The following is a 21,202-nucleotide window of genomic DNA, read 5'->3' on the forward strand; positions in this document are numbered from 1 at the left end:
ATTGGAGACAGCGGGTACCAGCTTGGGCGTGTCACACACACACACACACACACACACACCCCACACCGGTCCCCTTCTGTCCAGAGGCCCTTACATGACAGACACCTGTGGAAATGGTCACGTCTCCTCGCGTAGTCGTCAACCCACCCTTTGGTACCCAGGCGGGACGCATCGCAGGGGAGGCTGGGGGGTGGACCCCGCTCCCACCTTGGCACCCCAGGGAGGCGCGCACTCACCGATGTAAAAGTTGGTCACTGTCCGCATGTGCTTGTGGCGGCAGATGACGTAGATGACCAGCGAGTTCCCGACCAGCCCGAGCAACATGAGCGCAGCGAAGAACAAGGGAACCAGCCAGGCATCCAGTGGCCTGGGCGCGGAGCCCAAGCCGTCCGAGGCATTGGCACCGCAGCCCGGGCATCCCGACGCGTTGGTTGGAGCCCACCAGGTCGCGTTGGGACCCAAGGTCGCCTCGGTGGCCATGGCCCTGTCGCCTTCCTCCTCCAGGCAGCCTTCGCGGATTGCGCCCCGGGACTGTGGGAACAGAGGAAGGTCCCTACTCCGCCTCCTTATGGCCACCTTCCCGGGATGTCAGCGCCCCGGGCTCGGCTGCCGGCAGAGGGGGCTGGAACGTGGCTCCTCTGCCAGCGTCTGTCAGTCGCAGCGGCCACCCTTATACCCCGCGCCCCCCTCCCTTGTCCCCGCCTTCGCGTCTCCCTGCGCAGTAGCCTCTCCAGAGCCTCGCGCTGCTCTTCCCAGAGCTGTGCCCGGATGAGAGAGGAGGGAGGGCCCTGGGCACCAAGCAGGGGAGGGGTCCGTGGTCCTCCCTTCCTCGCAGGCAGGGCCCAGCTTCAGTCAGGGCTGCAGGCGGGTGGCCCGCGCCCTAGGGGAGGATGCCGGGAGTACGTCCCCGGGACAGTGGGAGCCACGTGAAGCTTAGGACAGGGGAGGGACCTTCGGTTCCCTTTGGTTGACTCCGATTGTTGGTTACAAGTTTCCCCTCTAACTGGCACCCAGCGGCCGGTCCCTGTCCGGAGTGGGCGCTGTGGAAACGGTCACAGGAACCGTGAGGGACTGACCTCAGCCACACCGTCACACCCCTGTTTGTGCATCTCAGAAGCTCCCTAGGGACCCCGAGATGTTATCCTTGGCAAGTCACCAGAATACTATGCAGCAGAGAAAAATAAAACGAAGGTGTAACTCGGTGGTAGTGTTTTTATCTAGTGTGGGTAAGGTTCACCCACACTGAGGGGGGGCTCAAGGGGAGAGGGTCAGCAAATAGGAAGCCGCCCCGGGAATCCTGAAGGGTGTTGGGAGTAGGCAGCAGAAAGAACCCCTTCTCTGTCCACCCACAGAGCACTCAGGTGTGACGCCAGGAATCCAAGTCCCCCACAGCCCCCGGCCCTCGCTTCCCTCTGACCCGGTTCCTGCGCACAGGCCTCGCTTCACCTGTCTCCACGAAGCCTCGGAGTAGACACTGACTTTTGTTTTAATTAATTTATTTTTAATATTTTTTAAGGGATCAAAGGCGTGAGCCTTTTCACGTAGCCCAGGCTGGCCCTGAACTTGATGATGACGTTTAAACACCTATCTTCTTGCCTCTTGTAATAAGTGCTGGGAGGCCAGGCGTGCACCTGCCCTCCCCCCACTCCAATCCTGTAGCCCAGGCTGGCACTCTAATGATCCTCCGGCCTCAGCCTCCGGAGTGCCGGGGCGTGCACCACGGTCGACCTCCCTCCACTCGCTCCACCAGGCTGGCACTCCCTCCCGTCCCAGGAGCCGGTCGCAGCTTTGCAGTCGCCTCCCGGGGGAGCGTCCCACCCTAGCCCAGACTCGGTCTTCAGCCCGGCGGGTGACGCCGCCCAGTGTCTACGGAGAGGGAAACCGAGGCAGGGGGTCTACTCCCACAGCTACCCCATTGCAGCCGAGGTTGTTCCCGGGTTGTCCCCGCCCCGGGCCGCTGCAGACTCCTCCCCGCGCGTCACTTCCTCCGCGGCCTCGGGCCGGGCTGCAATCGCGGCTGCAGGCCATGGTGGCTCTGGACGACCCTGACGGCGGCCTGGAGGCGACCCCCGGCGCGGAGACCAGGCTGTGAGCAGGGTTGCGGGGCTGACCTCTTCCCTCCTCCTCGGACTAGGGTCTCCTCCTCCTCCCCAGATTGGGGTCTCCTCTCCCCATTCTCCTCACCAGATTGGGGTCTCCTCTCCCCCTCCTCCTCCACTGATTGGGGCCTCCTCTCCCCATTCTCCTCCCCAGATTGGGGTCTCCTCCTCCTCCCCAGATTGGGGTCTCCTCTCCCCAGGATGGGGTTCTCCTTCCCTCCAGGATGGGGTCTGCTCTTCTGCTCCCTCCTCCCTGCCCTTCTCCCCAACTCCCCCCACGGATGTGTTTTCTCTCTGCCCACACCCCTTTCCCTGGCTGCTCACCACAGACCACCCCTACCCCTCACGCCCCCACCCCCACTCTATGGGGAGGTAGCTAACTGGGCCCACAGGCACCTGGGCATTTCCTGCTCCAAGGCTGAAGCGCTCGGCAGCACTGGTGAGCTGCTACCACTCAGCCCCCTCTGAGGGCCCCCATGCCCTCTACTGCTCCAGCAAGAGGTCTAGCCTGGAGCTGCTCCTCAGGAGTCCTGGTTCTGCCCCCCCCCCTCCCGTGTCAGAGCTGGCTTGGTCTCCAGGCAGGCGCTGAGCCCCGACAAGGGGAAGGCAGCTCGAGACCCACAAAGCCCTGCTTTTGCAGTGTCCAGAAATCCTTGGTCCTATTTGGTTACACCTTTGCCTGTTGGGTTTATTTAAATTTAATTAAAAAATATTTTATTTTTACGTTTATGGGCATTTTGTCTGCACATCTGTGTGCACCATGAGTGTGTAGTACCTGTGGAGGCTGGAAGGGGGCGTCGGGTCCCCAGAGCTGGAGTCACAGGCGGTTGTGAGCCCCTGTGGGTGCTGGGAACGGACCCTGGTCCTCCTCAGGGGCAGCTCTTGCTCCTCTCCTGGCCTTGCTCTGTTTGTTTGACTTGGGTCCCTCTAGCCCAGGCTGACCTCAGGTTCTCTTTGACCTTCTGCTCCTGGTCCTCCCTGCCTCTACCTCCCGGGACCCCGCCTAGCTACCTTACGGAGGCTTTGGTGTAAATAAGTTTGTGTTTTGGTGAATTGATGCTCATCAGGGCCCCACCCAGTGTCCACCTGTCTGTAGGGTGTTTGGGGCCCTGAGTCACCTCCGCCCTGCTTCCTGTTGGGGAACTGGGTTCTGTGTCGCTCTGAGAGTGTTTGCCAAAGATGTGTTTACCTGGGGTGTGTCTCAGCAAGCCAGGGTCTCATTGCCCAACCATCAGGATACAAAAAAGGAACTGTGTTCCCCAAACCTGGCTGACTTAGCACTGTCGGCCTTCTAGCGACCCCTCCCAGGTGCCGGTCACTTTCCGAGGAGCAGACTCCTCCTCTAGGTCCTCAGCTTCAGTCTCTGCGAAGTGGCCTGGTTATGGGGAAGGTTCACTCGACAAGCCCCACGTTAGTTCATTGCTCTGGGCTGCCTGCTGGACACTTCAGCACTCAGTGAGAGCTGAAGGGGACCCAGCTGGTTCCCAGTTGGCACAGCAGCAAGAAGTGTTGACTGGACCGGCCGTGCCAGCTTCTGGGAGGTGACATTTGAACAGAAACCAGAATCAGGCAGAATCAGATGAGGTGTTTGCGGCAGGGCCTGTGCAAAGGCTCAGAGGCCTGGCAAATTTGAATTCAGGGAGGAGTTCCATCTCTGGGAGCCCTTGGGACCCACAAGAGGGTGGTGATGTCCCCACAGCCCTTAGAACTGAACACGGACTGCAGGCCAAGGAGCACGGAGGGCTTGCCCTACGGGTACTGGGGAGCCATGGTGGGTCTCGGTCTGACTGGCTCAGCTGTCCAAACGGGACCCAGGTTCACATCCGTCTTGTGTCTGTGTTTCCTGCGGGACAGCTGCAGTTTGTTATCAGCCTGCACCAACTGCCGGGGTGCGGATTTGAAGGCCTGGGGGTGAGGCTAGGCCAGAAGTGGCCCAGCCTCAGACCTCAGAGCCGACATCAGGCCCACCTGAGGCTGGGAGACAGTTGGTAGCTGGCCTAGCAGCTTCTGCAAGGAGCCTCAGGCCTCACCCTGCTCAAGGGTGATCCAAGCAGGTGGGTGTCCCTGCCCAGGCTCGGGTCCACAGGGCCCTTTTTCAGCGCCATCACTGGTGGCCTGGGGTTGGGACCCCACTAGAACTGAAGCTCCAGGCCCCCCTGCAAAACCACCTCTGGACCGTCTGGGGCCTGGGTGGCTGAGCTTGCTGTCTTCCCCATCTGTCCGCTGGGTTCCTGGGCGCTCAGTTAATCCCTCCACAGGATTAGCACAGTGTTCAGGAGTGTTCCTCTGAGGGTGGCTGGCAGGCGGGCGGACTCCTGCGGGGAGGCGCTCAGCTGGGCTCCTTCAGCTTCATCAGCCCCCAACCGGGTCAGGTGCTTGTTATCTCGAGATCCTGCGGCCTTTTCTGGTTTACAAGGTGTGTGGGAGAGGGTCCACTTCTGGGGGGCGGGTTGGCTCCAACCCCTGCACTACATGGGGGCCTTGATGGCTTGTGGTTTAAATCTGGGAGGCTGGAGTGGCTGGAGGGGCCACCACTCCTCTGTGACTTCCCTTCTCAGAGCCTCAGTTTACCCCTCTTGCGTCATAGCTCGAGTCCTGAGAATCCATGGGGCCCGAGTCTCCACACACAGGGGCCTAGAGTAGTGGGAGTGTGTGGGGGGGGGCGGGTAAAGCTCCGTGTTGCCAGGGACACCTAGCAGGTCCTGTCTGGGCACTGATGGCCTCCTCCTCCCCTGGCCCACAGGCCCCTTCCTGGCTGCCTGCCCACGCTGGGCGGCTCACAAGTGAAGAGGGTCTCAGCCTCCAGACGCAAGCAACATTTTATCAACCAGGCTGTGCGAAATTCGGACCTGGTTCCCAAAGCCAAGGGACGGAAGAGCCTGCAGCGTTTGGAGAATAGTAAGCAGGGCAGTGTGCCAATGCTATGGCCCCCTTACAGGGAAACACTCACTGACCGGGCACTAGAGTCAGGGCTCCAGAGGGTTCCTAGAAGTTTGGGAAGGCAAGGAGAGGTAGATGGGGCTCTAGAGACTGACTAGGTAAAAGAGGAAACAAATCTTGGGACAGCAGAAGTGAGTAGGTACCCCAATCACCGCCTCAACCCACGGACCCTCTGTTTTTCTATCCAGCCCGGTACCTCCTAACTCTGATGGAAACAGCTGGGGATTCTCCAGGCCCGGAAGATGGGGACCTGACTCCTCCTGCGGCACCTGGAATCTTCGCAGAGGCCTGCAGCAATGCCACATATGTGGAGGTGAGACTCTGGAGTCCCCCGGCAGCCCCTGAGATGTGCCCACCCCTCCCTGGTGGGCTCTCCATATTAGAATAGAGGACCCCGTTACATGAGAAGATGTCCCTCATGGTGCATCCCCGACTTCCATGGAGCTTCCATGGAGTGGGGTCATGCCTACTGAACTCCAAGCATCCTTTGAAACCCCCACAGCATCCAGCTCAGGCCTCACACATGTGAGACATTTGTAAGGAGGGGAAGCAGACCCAGGGGCCTCGAGGCCAGCCTGCATCCCTGTCTTCCAGGTCTGGAATGATTTTATGAACCGCTCGGGAGAGGAGCAAGAGCGAGTGCTCCGCTACCTGGAGGATGAGGATCAGGGCAAGCGGAGGCGCAGACCTGGCCGCGGGGAGGATCGGCGGAGAGGTGGGGTCCGGCTCGGGCCGGGCTGGGGGCGTGTCGGGTGTGTCGGAGTGGGCGGGGCTAGCGCAAGGTGTACTCAGGTGTGTAGTGTGGACGGGGTCTGGGGCAGGGGGTGGAGTTTGGGCGGGGCCAAGCTGCGGAGGGGCGAGGTTTTGTGGCTGTGGCCTCCTTGGTCACGGGGCCTTCCCCCCACTTTGCCACTTTCACAGAGGACCCGGCTCTCACACCTCATGAGTGCTTCAGGCGCATCAGCCGTCGCCTGCGGTCTGTGCTCAAGCGCAGCCGCATCCCGATGGTGAGTGGTCCCCATCTTCCTCTCAACCTCACCTTTCCACGCCACCGTCCTGACTTGTCCTGGTCGTGCTTAGGAGGAGATGGTCCCATGCAAGTGGGTGCTGCAGGGTGGATGGGAGTTTGGCGGACAAAAGGCGGGACCTGACACCCTTGGAGACCACTAGGGCACGTTGTGTGTGTGACTTTTGTGACCCTTCAGCTCTTCCCACCCACACAGGAAACCCTGGAGAGTTGGGAGGAGCGGCTGCTGGGGTTCTTCTCGGTGTCCCCCCAGGCTGTGTACACCGCCATGCTGGACAACAGGTACTGGTGGCGGGGCGGGGACAGCGCGCTCTCCTCTTCCCCGCTCTGCCTCAGCTCTGCTCACACCCCTTCTTCCGCAGCTTTGAGAGGCTCCTGCTTCACGCTGTCTGCCAGTACCTGGACCTCATCTCAGCCAGTGAGTGCCCGCTCCCAGGGAAGAGGAGCCAGGGTGGGGTTGTTAAAGCCTGGGTCGAGGGTCAACCCAGCCCTGCAGGAGACAGAGGCTCCCAGAACACAGGCCTTTGTCCTCCGTTTTTTTTTTTTTTTTTGTTTTTTGTTTTTTGTTTTTGTTTTTTTGGTATACCCAATGCTACTCCCTAACAGCTAGCCTCGGTTGCTCCAGGTGCCCTATCTGGTCCTCAGGCTCAGAGTTGCTGCGGTGATGGTTTCCACGGCAACCCTGGGACTTGATCCCTCTGGTTTCCCTCTGTGGGAGGTTGCTTCAGCCTCCACACCTGCCTCTTCTCACAGGCTGAGAATGGGGAGGGGTTTGGTGTGAGCGAGACTTCTCTGTAGAGGTGGAGATGCCTCTAGACAGAGCCCAGCTCACAGCTGCCACACACACCCCAGCCACCCACTTTCTTTTGTGTAGCCCAGGCTAGCCTCCTCTGGCCCAGCTCCTCCAGTCCTCACGTGATTTTTCCTCCGCAGGTGCTGACCTTGAGGGCCGGAGGCAGATGAAGGTCAGCAACCGACACCTGGACTTCCTGCCTCCGGAACTACTGTTGTCTGCCTACCTGGACCAGCAGTGATGACCCGGCCGGCCCAGACCTCCAACATCTGCTAACTTCTTGCATACTTTCAGAATGAGAACACCCCGCTTCCCTCCGGGGGGCCCCTTGCCCTGCCCCTTCACGACCCAGCTCGCAGTTAGCTCCCTGCTCAGGCAGGGGAAACCTGAGCTACCGTTTTCCGCTTTTTCTCTGTTGAGCATTTCTGTGGTGCAGTCTGAAACTCAGGCGAGCTAGACTCTTTTATTTCCCCCCCCAATCAGTTTTAATGAATTTGGCATGTTTGGAATAGATTTGTTTTAATTTCTCTTTTGAAGTGGGAGGCAAAAACACCCAGCACCAGCCAGCGGTGGGTTCTGTTGTGACCCCTCCTGACCTCCCCCTTTCAGCTCTGATGGGGATGTCTGCCGATCTCCCCAGGGCTCTTTGTCGTGTGTGTGTGTGTGTGTGTGTGTGTGTGTGTGTGCGTGCGTGCGCGCGCGCGCGTCTGCCTGGACATGCTTCTTTGTCTCAAGGGCTGAGTTTATGCTTTTATTTTGGTGGTGTGTGTATCACGTCCCTGACTCCCTGGGCTCTGCCTGTCCTTAAAATCCTCCTCGCGTCCCTCCTTATGCCAGGGGTCCAGGACTTACAGCCAGAAGCCTCTGTCCCCTCCCATCCCCTCTGCGGCCCAGCGTAGCTGTGGTCGCTGCAGAGACCTTACACGCTCCGCAGGCCTGTCCTCCTTCCCCTTTCCTGTGATTCTTTGTGCTTGGGAGAAAGGGACACTTTGAATAAAGCCTCGGTGCTCCGGCCCTGACTGTGTGCTTTGGTCTGGTGGGGGCGGGAGTGTGGAAAGTCACCAGGGCCATGGGCTGGAAGTCTGGACACGGGACCCTCCGTTCATTTTGAAATGTGTAAATGTGTAAAATGTTTTGGCTTAGTGCGTGGAGCCGTTAGCTGCCTAGTCTGCCCAAGCCCCGAGTCCCATCTCCAGCACATGTAAGCACCATGGTGACCAGCAATTCCAGCTACACCTGAGTTTGAGGCTAGCCTGAGCACACTCGGTGGGGTGGGAGGGCAGAGGCAGGAGGATCTCTCTGAGTGAGGCCAGCCTGGTCTACAGAGCGAGTTCAGGACAGCCAGGGCTACACAGAGAAACACTATTCCCACCCCAAAAAAAAAAACAAAAACCCAAATATAAATTTTAAAAATATATCTGAACCCATGGCCCCGTGATGCACAGCTGTCGAGCTTAAGTCTGAGAGAGAATCTGAGAGGCCAACCTGAGCTACACAAACAAAAAGGGGAAAATACAGTTATGTAACCGTGGGTCTTAATTCCCCCATCAGAGAATGTGAGGAAGATGAGGAAAAATATGGAACGCTTCACGAATTTGCGTGTCATCCTTGCGCAGGGGCCATGCTAATCTTCTCTGTATCGTTCCAATTTTAGTATATGTGCTGCCGAAGCGAGCACGAATCAGAGCGTCGCCCGAGCAGTATTTAAAGGCAAAAAACTCAGTTCCCTCTTAGTTAGGGTTACTATATTTTGGGTTTGAAATTGTAGTATGTCTCTAATTTTCCCCTGTATAAAACTAAACGTTATCATGTAAGATGTAGCTAGTGATCAGAAATGAGAGATAATTTGTCTTCTATCGCACAAAGAGTCGCAATGAATACTAGGAATTGCTATATGCAAATTAACAGGGTAGGGGCGGAGCCACGGCTTTCCCAGAAGTCTGTGCGAGGGGGCCGGCGCGGTCCGAGATGGCGGTGCCGGATACCGGGCGGTGGGGCGAGTGTGGACCGCGACCGCCCGGCCGACTGAGCGCTCGGGGTGGACAGGTCAGTGCAACGTGCAGGCCGCTGGACGCGTGGCCGGCGCAATCCGTGTGAGGCCGGCGAGCGGAAGGCCGAGGGGCGGAGCCTGCAGGGTCAGAGGGCGGGCGTGGGAGCAAAGCCTGCTGGGTAGCAGATGGTGGGGCAGCCTGCGGCTGCGAGGCTGCGGAGGGGGCGCGGCCCGAGCGGAGGGGCGGAGCCTGAGAGCACCGCCAACCAGAGACTGCGGAACAGGGGCGTGGCCTGAGGAAGTGAGGCTGCTCGAGGGGGCGTGGTCTAAGGAACGGCCTTTAAATGGGGTGTGGGCGTGGCCTGCCGGCCTGATGCTGATGGAGGGTTGCGTGGCCCGATAACCATAGCTAAGAGGGTCCGTCGCCGGTAGTTGGTTTGGCGGCGGCACCTAGGGTTTCAGAAGGAGTGGGTGCAGCTTCAGAAGCTTGGGAGGGGCGTGGTTTAAGACTTAGGTCTTGGGACGCAGCCTTGGGTGCTAACTTGTAGGGGGCGTGGCCTGAGCTACTAGGCGGGGGCGGGGCGTAGGGCCTAAACTTGGAGTGTAGGTTGAGGCCCAGACTTGAAGGAGTAGGGTGGTGCCTGGTTATGGGGGGTGCTTAGTGCTTTTGGAGGCTAAGCTCGGGCTGAGATCTGGGCGGGTGATAGGTGGGTAGGGAGGGGTGACTTTAGGCCCGGCGTTTATAGCAGGACTCGGGCTTCAGTGGCCTAGACCCACGTTAGCTGGGGTCTTGGGGTTTTCCTTGTTCCCAGGAGCCAGGGACCGTGCTGGGTGCGGTGGGCATGATGGACCTGGCCTACGTGTGTGAGTGGGAGAAGTGGGCCAAGAGCACGTACTGCCCGTCGCTGCCCCTGGCCTGTGCCTGGTCCTGCAGGAACCTCATCGCCTTCACCACGGACCTCCGAAATGACGACCAGGGTGAGTGTCCGTCCCCTTCACCAGGCCATGTAGGTGGGCTGTGCCAGGTGTTGATCTCAGATTTCCATACACGTGTGACCCAGTTTGAAAGGCTCTCGATGGCAGAGCCAGGCTCTCTGTTACAAGTTAGAGGGTTTAGAGAAGCCACCATCCTCCAGCTCTAGTGCTGGTGGGAAGGGGATGTTGTGGTCGCACTGGATAACCCTGCCCACAGGATTAGCTGCGTAGAGGAGCAGGAGCACCCAGGGAAGAGGTGAAACGGGGTACTGTGAGCCACACTGACCTTACCTGCTCTCCATCCATTGCAGACCTGACACACATGATCCATATCCTAGACACGGAGCATCCCTGGGAAGTGCACTCCGTCAACTCTGGCCACAATGAGGCCATCACCTGCCTGGAATGGGACCAGTCAGGTGAGGCTGCCAGGTTTGCTGTCGGTGCCGAGCCCTGAGCACCGAGGACTGCCTTCTTCAGGCCAGGGGGCCCGCTGGGAGTCCAGAGTCGACGTGTCCATCAGGAGGGCTCCTGACGCAGCTCTGTCATCACAGGCTCCCGGCTCCTGTCGGCCGATGCTGACGGGCGGATCAAATGTTGGAGCATGGCTGACCACTTGGCCAACAGCTGGGAGAGCTCCGTGGGCAGCCAGGTAGAGGGGGACCCCATCGTGGCTCTGTCATGGCTGCACAACGGTGTGAAGCTGGCGCTGCACGTGGAGAAGGTGAGAGACCCACTGCGGACGGAGGGGCACGGGGTGGAGGGGCTCCAGGCCCAGCTCATGCTGCCCTGTTCGCAGTGGGATACCTGAGCTCCTGTCCCGCAAACACAGATTTAACTGCTGCTCTTACCCCCCCAGCCTCCCCGTTCGCTGATGGCCCCTTGACCTTGTTTAACAGACAGCTGTGTCAGTGACATCCCATTTTACAGATGGCTGCCATGTGGCCTTCAGACCCCAGTCAGCCTTGGTTTAGTGGTGACCCAGAATTCCCTGTCCGTATGTAAGCTGGCGTTCCGCATGAGAGAGAAATGGACACCAGCAGAGTTGGACTCTGAGAATCCGTTTCTTCAGTAGAGCAGGAGAGGTGGCCGCCTGTGAGGAAGGGAGCGTGGCTAGGCCTTGGTGCCATGATTGTGCACCTCCACGGGGCCCAGTAGCCCTGCAGTGCCTGCTGAGGCCACGCCCACCTGTCACAGGCTTTCTTGGGCCACCAGCCAGCTCCCAAATCATGGCGTGGAGACTTATTGATTACTAACACCAGCCAGCTCCCAAATCATGGCGTAGAGACTTATTGATTACTAACACCAGCCAGCTCCCCAATCATGGCGTGGAGACTTAATTGATTACTAACACTTGGCCTTAGAGTAGACGTGCCCCACTAGCTCTTAGAACTTATTTCAGCCTCCGGGCTTTCACCTGCCTTCATCCTGCAGGGCCTACTTCCTCGCTGCCTAGTTGGCCCCAGGCTAGTCTCCCTCCTTCTTCTCTGCCTAGATTCACCTAGATTCCCGCCTACCTATTTTCTGCCAGCCCCCCGTCTCTTTACTAAATAAATCAGGAGCCTTAGGCAGGCAAGGTCAAACAGATAGTTAAACAACTGTGACACGCAGTTAAAGTCATATTCCACAGCACCTACCCAATACAACTCTTTACAAAAAAGATTGGGTGGGCCAGGTGGTGGTGGGGCACACCTTTAATTCCCAGCATCTGAGAGGCGGATCTCAGAGTCCAAGGCCAGTCTGGTCTGCTCTGCAGAGCAAGTTTCAGGACAGCCAGGGCTACACAGAGCAACCCTGCCTCAAAATAGATAGATAGATAGATAGATAGATAGATAGATAGATAGATAGATAGATAACAGGGCTGGACCTAGAGACACAGACCAACCCAGCACTCAGGAGGCTAGCCCTCTCTGAGCTTGAGGCCAGCCTGATCTACATAGCCAGTCCCAGGCCAACCAGGGCCGAACATTGATACTCTGTCTCACAAATTCAATGTAGGGACTGGAGAGGTGGCTCAGTGGTTAGAGCACAGGCTGCCCCTGCAAAGGACCTGGGTTATATTCCCAGCACCCACATGGTGGCTCCCAGCCACGTGTAATACCAGCTCCACGGATCCAACTCCCTCTTCTGACCTCCATGGATACCTCACTCGTGTGGTGTGAGAACACTCAGACACATAAAATACAATAAATTTTGTTTTTCCCCAGTTTTTTGAGACAGAGTTTCTCTGAGTAGCCCTGGCTGTCCTGGAACGCACTCTGTAGCCCAGCCTGGTCTCAAACTCAGAGATCTGCCTGCTTCTACCTCCAAGTGCTGGGATTAAAGGAGTGCACCACTATATAAATAGTGAGCCTGGCTATAAGTCTTATAAAGTTAACGTAAAAAGAGTTTTATTGCTCTCGTCATGGTAGTGCATGCCCGTCATTTCTGCACTTGGAAGGCTGAGGCAGGAGGATCATAACTTTGTGTCCCGCCTGGGCTGCATACCCTGTCTCGAGTAAACAAGGTGCATTTTGTATGTAAATGACCCCAGTGTGGACGTCCGGACGAGAGTGAGTGGTGCAGAGGCAGCACTGCACAGGCAGCGTCCACGGCCCCAGCTGCTGCCTCTGCGGCACAGGCGGAGACTGCGCCTTGAGGTCACAACAGAGAAACTGCGGGGCCAAATTTGATGCCCAGAGAAAAATGTCACTGCTTGCACATTACAGAAGAGGAGACCGAGAGTTAGAAGGCCCCGTCGTACAGTGCTCTGGGCTTGTGGGGATCAGCGAACGTGGACCCCAAGGGTCTGAGCAAGCCCTTCCTTCCTCCTCCAGTCAGGTGCCTCCAGCTTCGGGGAGAAGTTCTCACGTGTAAAATTCTCTCCATCACTCACGCTGTTTGGTGGCAAGCCCATGGAGGGTTGGATTGCAGTGACAGTCAGCGGCCTGGTGACTGTGTCCCTGCTGAAGCCAAGCGGGCAGGTGCTGACATCCACAGAGAGCCTGTGCCGGCTGCGTGGCCGGGTGGCGCTGGCCGACATCGCTTTCACGGGTGGCGGGAACATTGTGGTGGCTGCTGCAGATGGCAGCAGCGCGTCACCTGTGAAGTTCTATAAGGTGTGCGTGAGTGTGGTGAGCGAGAAGTGCCGCATTGACACGGAGATCCTGCCCTCCTTGTTCATGCGCTGCACCACCGACCCCAACCGCAAGGACAGGTTCCCCGCCATTACACACCTCAAGTTCCTGGCTCGAGATATGTCTGAGCAGGTAAGCAAGGTTTCATCCCCAGCCTGGGGGCAGAATCTGACAGGGACCTGGTGGGGCAGGGAGGGTCCCTGGTGGTGGCCCACTGTAGGGCCCCTGAGGCCCTACATCCCTGGGCCCCTTTCTCCACCTTCAGAGCTAGCACAGTGTCTCCATTCTGTCTGCCTCCGGCCATCCTGCCTCACAACCCCGAGGTGAAGTCAGGCTCTGGATGGTCTAGGCAAGTCCCCAGTCAGGGTCCTCAGCTTGAGTCCTTCTCATGAGTCCCCTCTGCCCGACTTAGAATATGTCCTGTCCCATCTTTGGGGCTCTCTTCCCACTGAGTTCCCACTGCGTCTGTGAATTCAGGAGCCCCCCACTTCTTGAAGGCCCTGCAGTCTTGTGCTGACAGTCAGTGTGAGCCGTGTCCTCACTGACTCCCCCAGGTGCTCCTGTGTGCGTCCAGCCAGAGCAGCAGCCTGGTGGAGTGCTGGTCCCTGCGGAAGGAGGGCCTGCCTGTGAACAACATCTTCCAGCAGATCTCGCCTGTGGGTCAGTCTCTGGGTTCCTCATCTTGTGGAATCTGGGGGTTTATCTCAAGACGGGGTCTTATCCGGGCGGCAGTGGTGCATGCCTTTAATCCCAGCACTTGGGAGGCAGAGAAAGGCGGATCTCTGTGAGTTTGAGGCCAGCCTGGTCTACAGCATGAGTTCCAGGACAGCCATCGCTACACAGGGAAACCCTTTCTCGAAAAACCAAAAGAAAAAAAAAAAAAAAAAAAGAGGGAGAGAGAGAGACAGGGTCTTTGTGTGTCCCTGGCTGGCCTTGAATGCACAGAACTGCACCCACCTTGGCCTCCTGATCCCTGTTAGTTCACTGAGATGAACTGCATAGCCCAGGAGGCTGTTGTCTTCCTGGCTGGAGTGGGATGCAAGGCCCCCCAGTCAAGGCCCCCTAGTCAAGACACTCTGTGAACCCCAGTTCAGAGGGAGGCTGGCGGTACCAGCTCACCTCCCCAGTCAAGGCCCCCTAGTCAAGACACTCTGCGAACCCCAGTTCAGAGAGGAGGCTGGCGGTACCAGATCACCTCCTCAGAGCACCTCTTGTAACCCTCTGTGGTCTCCCACACCCACACCCACGCTTGCTTACAGATGGGCACCTTCCTTCCCTGAGGCTGCCCTGGCATGGCCGTCCCCAGTACAGACAGGAAGGTGAGAGGGAGCGGGCAGAGCGCTAATGGACTCCTGGTGGCTCTGACGGTGGCTGGAGGACCTAATTGGAGGCCTAATGAGGTTGTGTCAAGAGGCCTCTCGCTGCAGTTCCGCAAACTGCCCTTTGTGGCCAGCGAGTAATTAAATGTGAATGGCGTCCCGCTGTGCTGCCTGCAGAGGGCTGTGAGTCACGCAGTCTGGCCGGGCAGGGCCTCACGCACTAGGCCCACACCCCGCCACACATGCCCACTGAACCTTTTCTGTGCACGCCGCCTGCTGTGCATCTGGCTCAGGGCCTAGATCTCCTGCTCAGTGGGTGGTGCCTGGCAGCCAGGCTGAGGCTCGGTGACCATGGTGACAAGAGGTGTCTGTGGCAGGGACCACTGGCTGCCATTGGACACTGACTTGTTTGGGTTTTGAGAAAAGTCCTGGGCTCTGTAGCCCTGTCAGCTGTCCTCCTGCCTCTACCTCTGCTTCCTGACTCCTTTGTGAGGGCAGACTTCAGTGCAGGGTGCCCTGACCACTTTAAACAGGAGGCTATAGCTGCTCTGGCCTCAGTGTCCTTTGGGAGTGATACCTGCTGGTGCTCTCTGTGGAGTCAGGACTGGTCTCACAGATGGAGACTGACGTATAGATAACCCGTCCAAGCCAGAGCACTCGGGGGCTGGGCTCCATCTCCAGCAGTGACCTGGACATAGTGGGGAGTGCCTGTCATCTCAGCACCAAGGAGCTGGGGGCAGAAGGGTCAGTAGAGGGGTCAAGGCCACTGTGGGCTCCATGAGACCCTGTTTCAAAGAAAACAAGAAAAATCCTTGGATTGCTCCTATTGGTCCTCAGGTCACCTGGCTGGAGGGGAGGAGAAGTGCTCTGATTGGCCATGCTGCCCTGAGGTGGTCTTTCTGTACCCCTCCCATACCCCCTTTTCCTGTCCCACTGTCCAGTTGGTGACAAACAGCCCATGATCCTCAAGTGGCGGATCCTGTCGGCCACCAACGACCTGGACCGCGTGTCAGCGGTGGCACTGCCCAAACTGCCCATCTCTCTCACCAACACGGACCTCAAGGTGGCCAGCGACACCCAGTTCTATCCCGGCCTCGGTATGTTAGGCCCAGAAGCACCCCCGAGCACCTGGACCTGGGGTGGGAAGGTGGGTTCTGAGTGCTGTGGGAGTGTGGACTGTCCCTCAGAAACTAGGTCCCGAAACTGCCAGATAGCTGCGCTCCTTGATGTGTCGCCCCAGAGCTGTGTTCCTTAGCGTGTAAGGAACTGTAGCTGATTAACATGGTTACAGCTGTAGCCGGTTACCAGAAAGCTGTGCCCTTCACATGTAAAGAGCTACGGCTAATTGACAGTGAGTTGGGAGCATGGGGTAGAACCCTTTTGCAGAGATAGACACATACAATCACCAGAGTATATATACGGTCCAGGGCTCAGATCCTGTAAGTCAGTCACGTGCTATCTCAGCTGCTCAGCTGTGAGATGGAGTTCCTCTGCGCATCTAGGTCCTATTCTCCTGCTCTCTCCCAAGTGACGGGAGAGTGCCCTAGAGGTGGGGGCGGTTACCAAGCCTAAGGAGGACCCTGGGACAGAGCCGGGGGCTCTCTGGTTCTTGAGGTCACTATGGGGCTGCCCGCCCCGCCCTGACCACACTCCTGCACCAGCAGGCCTGGCGCTGGCCTTCCAGGACGGCAGTGTGCACGTGGTGCATCGGCTGTCGCTGCAGACCATGGCTGTGCTCTACAGCTCGGCCCCACGCTCGCTGGATGAACCCGCCCTGAAGCGCCCCCGCACCACAGGCCCAGCCATACACTTCAAAGCCATGCAGCTGTCCTGGACGTCACTGGCCCTGGTGGGCATTGACAATCACGGGAAGGTGAGTGCCCAGACCAGGAGGGTGGAGGGGTGGTTGGTAAGGGGTGGGTAGGGCAGGTTGAGGAGGGGAGGCTGGGTAGGCAGTGTCCCCTCAGCACAGCCTCCCCCCAGCTCAGCATGCTGCGTATCTCTCCGTCGCTGGGCCACCCGCTGGAGCCCAAGCTGGCCCTGCAGCACCTGTTGTTCCTGCTGGAGTACTGCATGGTGACCGGCTACGACTGGTGGGACATCTTGCTGCACGTGCAACCCGGCATGGTGCAGAGCCTGGTGGAGCGGCTGCATGAGGAGTACACACGCCAGAAGCCCGCCCTGCAGCAGGTGGGTCTCACCCGCAAACGTCCCTCCTACTGCCTCCCCTCTGTGGGGTTGTGGGTAGGGCCCAGGGCCTGGCAGGCCCCCTGCAGCGCCCGTCAGTCAGTGATCCTGGGGAGTAGCTTGAATCACCCCTTCATCCTCATTCCCCCAAGCTCAGAGGTCTGTCTACGCTGTTCTTCCGTGGAACTGGTCAAAGGTGGGCGTCACGGGACTACATGGGCTGCCAGAGGTCTTGACCACTAGCCACCAGGGCAAGGGAAGAGCTGATGGCCATTCACAGAGGGTGACTCTGAGCGTGACTAGCCTGCGAGAGTGTAGGAGGGGGGTATAAGCCTGTGGGCCCAGCATTCCAGAAACTGAGGCAGGAGGATCATGATTTTGGGGTCAGTCTGGACTACAGAGCAAGACATTGCCTCAGAATGAAGTGGTCAGGGAAGACCGGGAAGCATAGCAGAGTGTGGGGACTCATAACTGGCCACTGTCACCCTTGCTAGTAGGTGTCCTTACAGTGCTGAGGGAAGCCCAGAGAGAGGACCCACCTGCTTCCAGTTGTCTGGCAAGTGGCTCTTTTCCCACTGTCCCATGCTCTAGGCCTTCAGTGTGAGCCCCAGCCTGCCAGCCCTTCCACTCACGGCTGTGCCCCCCCAGGTCCTCTCCACCCGGATCCTGGCCATGAAGGCCTCACTATGCAAGCTGTCACCCTGCACGGTGGCGCGTGTGTGTGACTACCACACCAAACTGTTCCTCATGGCCATCACGTCCACCCTCAAGTCACTGCTGCGCCCCCACTTCCTCAACACCCCTGACAAGAGCCCTGGGGACCGCCTGGCTGAGATCTGCGCCAAGATCACCGATGTCGGTGAGTGTTTGGCAAGGACCATGGTGACCATTTAATCATAATCGGCCCTTGAGGTGGGTGCTGGAGAGGGGCCCAGCCCTGTGCAGTCTTCATATCCTTAATGTTCTTGGATGTTTGAGGCCTGTCCAGTGTAAACCAGGTGTGGTGGAACACAAAGATGGCTGAACGTCATCCTTGGCTACAAAGCCAGTCAGGGGCCAGCCTGGACTGTGCCAGGTCCTGTCACGAAGCATCTCACACTGGAGCCAGGCTTTTCCTTGTGCTCTCGGTGCTCTTTCAGAGCGGTGTGATGCTGCTTCCTGCACGGCTGCGGTGGTGACTTCCCGCCACCTCACATGGGCAGGACCCTGCCCTGCCCTGGGACCCGTGGCCTGTGGCCGTCTCCCTGACCACCCGGTACTGTCCCCACAGACATCGACAAGGTCATGATCAACCTGAAGACAGAGGAGTTTGTCCTGGACATGAACACTCTGCAGGCTCTGCAACAGCTGCTACAGTGGGTGGGGGACTTCGTGCTCTACCTCCTGGTCAGCCTGCCCAACCAGGTGAGCCCCCTGACACCCCCAGCCAGCCTGTCCAACCAGGTGAGCCCCCCCACACCCCCAGCCAGCCCGCCCAACCAGGTGAGCCCCCCACACCCCCAGCCAGCCTGCCCAACCACGTGAGCCAGTCCCCCCCTCTCCTCCCCCTCAGCTTCCCCTCTGATCTCCCTGCTCCAGGGAGATATTTTTTTTTTTTAATATTTATCAATATTCTGTTTGTGTGTATGCTCGAAGGCCAGAAAAGGGTACCAGACCCCATTACAGATGGTTGTGAGCCACCATGTGGTTGTGCTGGGAATTGAACTCAGGACCTTTGGAAGAGCAGGCAATGCTCTTAACCTCTGAGCCATCTCTCCAGCCCTCCAGGCTGTGTTTTTGAGAGGCCACTGTGTCCTAGCCTTTTGCTGAGGCAGCTTTGCTTAGGGCGGCTCCTGGCCCCAGAGCCAGTGACTCCTCCTCCCTGTCTGTCACAGATCAAGCCCCTGGCTTCCTAGGTTCTGTGGAAGGTTAAGTCTGGGTTGGTGTCCACCAGGTCCCTGCCAGCACCACAAACACTGGACTGGTTGGTCACTTGTGAGCCACTGTGGTCTGTAGGGCACTGAGCGCAGTTCTGGCCTCCCCCGGCCTCTGTGCCTACCCTTGTGGTAAAGGCCACACTGTCTCAGACTTCACCCAGGGTCCCCACCACAGGGCTCCCCGCTGAGGCCAGGGCACAGCTTCCTGCGTGATGGCGCCTCACTGGGAATGCTGCGGGAGTTGATGGTTGTCATCCGCATCTGGGGCCTGCTGAAGCCCAGCTGCCTGCCCGTCTACACGGCCACCTCGGACACCCAGGACAGCATGTCCCTGCTCTTCCGGCTGCTCACCAAGCTGTGGATTTGCTGTGAGACATCCTCCCACCAAAAGACCAGCCCGTCAGAGGGCAGGACCCTGGGGAGGCTGCCCCAGTGCCGTGTGGGTGACGAAGTGGCTTCCGGGGAAGGCTGTTTCAGTGCAGTGACCTCCGACCCCTCCCTACAGGCCGTGACGAGGGCCCAGCCAGTGAACCTGACGAGGGCTTGGTGGATGAGTGCTGCCTGCTGCCCAGCCAGCTGCTGGTCCCCAACCTGGACTGGCTTCCCGCCAGCGACGGCCTGGTCAGCTGCCTGCAGCCCAAACAACCCCTGCGCCTGCGCTTCGGCAGGGCGCCCACCCTGCCCAGCAGCTCCTCCACCCTGCAGTTAGACGGCCTTGCCAGGTGTGCCTGCTGCCCACCCACCTCGGTCTCCACCCCACAGGGTCTCTCATCGGGTCTCTGCCCCAGTGAGAACTTTGTGTTCCACCTTTGCTGTGTGTGTAGAGGTGTTTGGTTTTGTCCAGTGGAGCCCGGGCTTGCTTCAGACTCTGTGGGAGGAACGTGATCTTGAGCGCTGGTCCTCCTGCCTCCAGCGCTGAGTGCACAGCTCTGGGGGTAGAATTCATTTCCTTCCCACTCTCTGGTTTGTGGAGGCTGCAGTGCAGCTCCCACCGGGTGGACCAGGCCAGCTCTCACCACCGGGAGAGGGTTTGCTGTGACCGTCACACAGTGAGGCCTCTGCTCCCATCAACCCATTTTCAGCCATGCTTGGAAGGTTTCTAGAGAAACTTTGGTCCTAGCTCACCAGGAAATGGCCATCAGCTCTTGTGTCTTACTGTTAAGCCTCAGGGTCATACACCAGAAGCCAACATGTCCCTACTCCCTCTCATCCCCAGGGCCCCTGGCCAGCCCAAGATTGACCACCTCCGGAGGCTTCACCTGGGCGCTTACCCAACCGAGGAGTGTAAAGCCTGTACCAGGTGAGGGTCTGCTGGCCAGGCAGCTTCATGAGGCCCTTGGTAGTCTGTGTCGTACCTGGGGTGTGGTTTGGGGTGCACCTCCTTGGTAGCCTGTGTTGTACCTGGGGTGTGGTTTGGGGTGCACCTCCTTGGTAGCCTGTGTTGTACTGGGGTGTGGTTTGGGGTGCACCTCCTTGCCTGCTCGCATCCCTGCAGGCAGAGGCGGGCAAAGTGGTGGGAGGGCAAGTGTCAGCAGCCCCTGCTCCCCAGGTGTGGCTGTGTCACCATGCTGAGGTCACCCAACAAGACGACAGCCGTGAAACAGTGGGAGCAGCGCTGGATCAAGAACTGCCTGTGTGGGGGGCTGTGGCGGAGAGTGCCCCTCAGCCGTCCCTGAGCAGACGCGGGAGCCTCAAGTCCCATGGTCACACCCAGGCCACACACAGAGCTTGAAGGAGTTGGTCTGTGTCCACCCTTCAAAAGGTCCACAGTCCATACGTCCCTGTCCAGGTTGGGGATGTCGTCCTCAGTTTCCCTTTTAGGCCTATAGGAGCGGAAGGTGGGCCCAATAAAGTTCTCTTGTCATCCAGGCCCATTTATCACCACAGTCCCCCCACTCTTGCCCACAGGTGTGCCCTAGCAGGCTCCCCCTCCCCACTGCCTCTCATCTGGTTTCTGGCAGCCTTTGCTCTTGGTCTCCAGGGTCCGGCCTTCAGTCTCCCCATAGCATCTGCCCCTGCAGTCACTGGCAACCAGGTCCTGGCCTCATGGAGCTGGGTAATTGGTTTTGTTTTCCCCCTGGCCCCTGTGGAGCAGAGAGTGCAGGCCAGTGGCACACGTGGCCCAGCCTGGGGAGGGCTGTGTTCAAGCCCTGGCTCCAGCTCACCGTGCTCCGACACAACCTGTGAGTGCAGCCATAGCCAGACATGGTAGCAGGACCTGGACCTGGTGGGGACCCCCAACCTGGAACCTATATAGTTGGGGATAACCTTGAACTCCTGATCCTCCTGTCTCTCCTTCCTGAGTGCTAAGATAGCAGGCAGTGCTCCCATTTCGTCCTAGAACACTGTACATCCAGAAGAGCCTGGGAGACCGGTGTGTTCCCTTCAGGGTTTTGTGATATCCCGGGATGGCCACTTGGCCACTGCTGGCCCTAGGGTACTGCCTCTGCCAGCAGAAGCCAGCAGCATGGCGTGGGGCGTGTTGGCCTTGCTCTAGCCATCCTTGACTTCCCATGGCTGGGAGCATGGCCGCTGGAATGACCAGCCATCCTGTGTGTAAGTTCCCTTCCTCCTCACCAGCCTGCGTAGCTGCTCACATCCTTTCTCTGCAGTGCTGGCCATGTTAGTGGATTCCAAGCCTTGTGGGGAACTGCAAGGAGCAGCTGCATGATGGGTATCTGGGGTTGTGGGATAAATGGCATTGAAATGCCAGCCTCCTGAGGAGACACAGCTGGGGCTTGCCTGTGCCTGTGCCCACCCCTCTGCTGGAGCCTGGGGAGGGCACACAGTAGGCGTTCAGTAAGTGCTTGTTCATAAAGATGAACCTGCCTGGCAGAACC

General features: G+C 58.7%; 2 protein-coding genes and 1 non-coding gene across 7 annotated transcripts; 2 read left to right on the forward strand and 1 right to left on the reverse strand.

The window, feature by feature from the left end:
* Positions 1–1,945: 1,945 nt before the first annotated feature.
* Positions 1,946–7,873, forward strand: R3hdm4 (R3H domain containing 4). Its single transcript, XM_050123338.1, has 8 exons — positions 1,946–2,088; positions 4,843–4,997; positions 5,228–5,352; positions 5,634–5,754; positions 5,961–6,046; positions 6,263–6,348; positions 6,429–6,484; positions 7,000–7,873. Exons 1-8 carry the CDS (start codon positions 2,027–2,029, stop codon positions 7,098–7,100), a joined length of 792 nt encoding a protein of 263 aa, XP_049979295.1. The 5' UTR covers positions 1,946–2,026; the 3' UTR covers positions 7,101–7,873.
* Positions 7,874–8,430: 557 nt separating this feature from the next.
* LOC126489365 (U6 spliceosomal RNA) lies at positions 8,431–8,537 on the reverse strand. Its single transcript, XR_007588909.1, has one exon. It is a non-coding gene; the product is annotated as a U6 spliceosomal RNA (small nuclear RNA).
* Positions 8,538–8,792: 255 nt separating this feature from the next.
* Med16 (mediator complex subunit 16) lies at positions 8,793–20,226 on the forward strand. Of its 5 annotated transcripts, none has more exons than XM_050123303.1 (15): positions 8,793–8,905; positions 9,662–9,827; positions 10,136–10,243; positions 10,379–10,548; positions 12,641–13,072; positions 13,495–13,600; positions 15,201–15,356; positions 15,921–16,132; positions 16,243–16,449; positions 17,038–17,305; positions 17,717–17,850; positions 18,538–18,730; positions 18,868–19,084; positions 19,579–19,662; positions 19,912–20,226. In XM_050123303.1, exons 1-15 carry the CDS (start codon positions 8,828–8,830, stop codon positions 20,036–20,038), a joined length of 2,658 nt encoding a protein of 885 aa, XP_049979260.1. In that variant the 5' UTR covers positions 8,793–8,827; the 3' UTR covers positions 20,039–20,226. The 5 variants fall into 5 exon arrangements, with proteins under 5 accessions (XP_049979260.1, XP_049979262.1, XP_049979261.1 ...); XM_050123305.1 differs by having other exon boundaries at positions 17,095–17,305; XM_050123304.1 differs by having other exon boundaries at positions 15,924–16,132.
* The last annotated feature ends 976 nt before the right edge of the window (positions 20,227–21,202 follow it).

Source organism: Alexandromys fortis, unplaced genomic scaffold, assembly GCF_014885135.2.
Source record: "Alexandromys fortis isolate MF-2015 unplaced genomic scaffold, M_Fortis_MF-2015_v1.1 scaffold_221, whole genome shotgun sequence".
Classification (NCBI taxonomy): domain Eukaryota; kingdom Metazoa; phylum Chordata; class Mammalia; order Rodentia; family Cricetidae; genus Alexandromys; species Alexandromys fortis.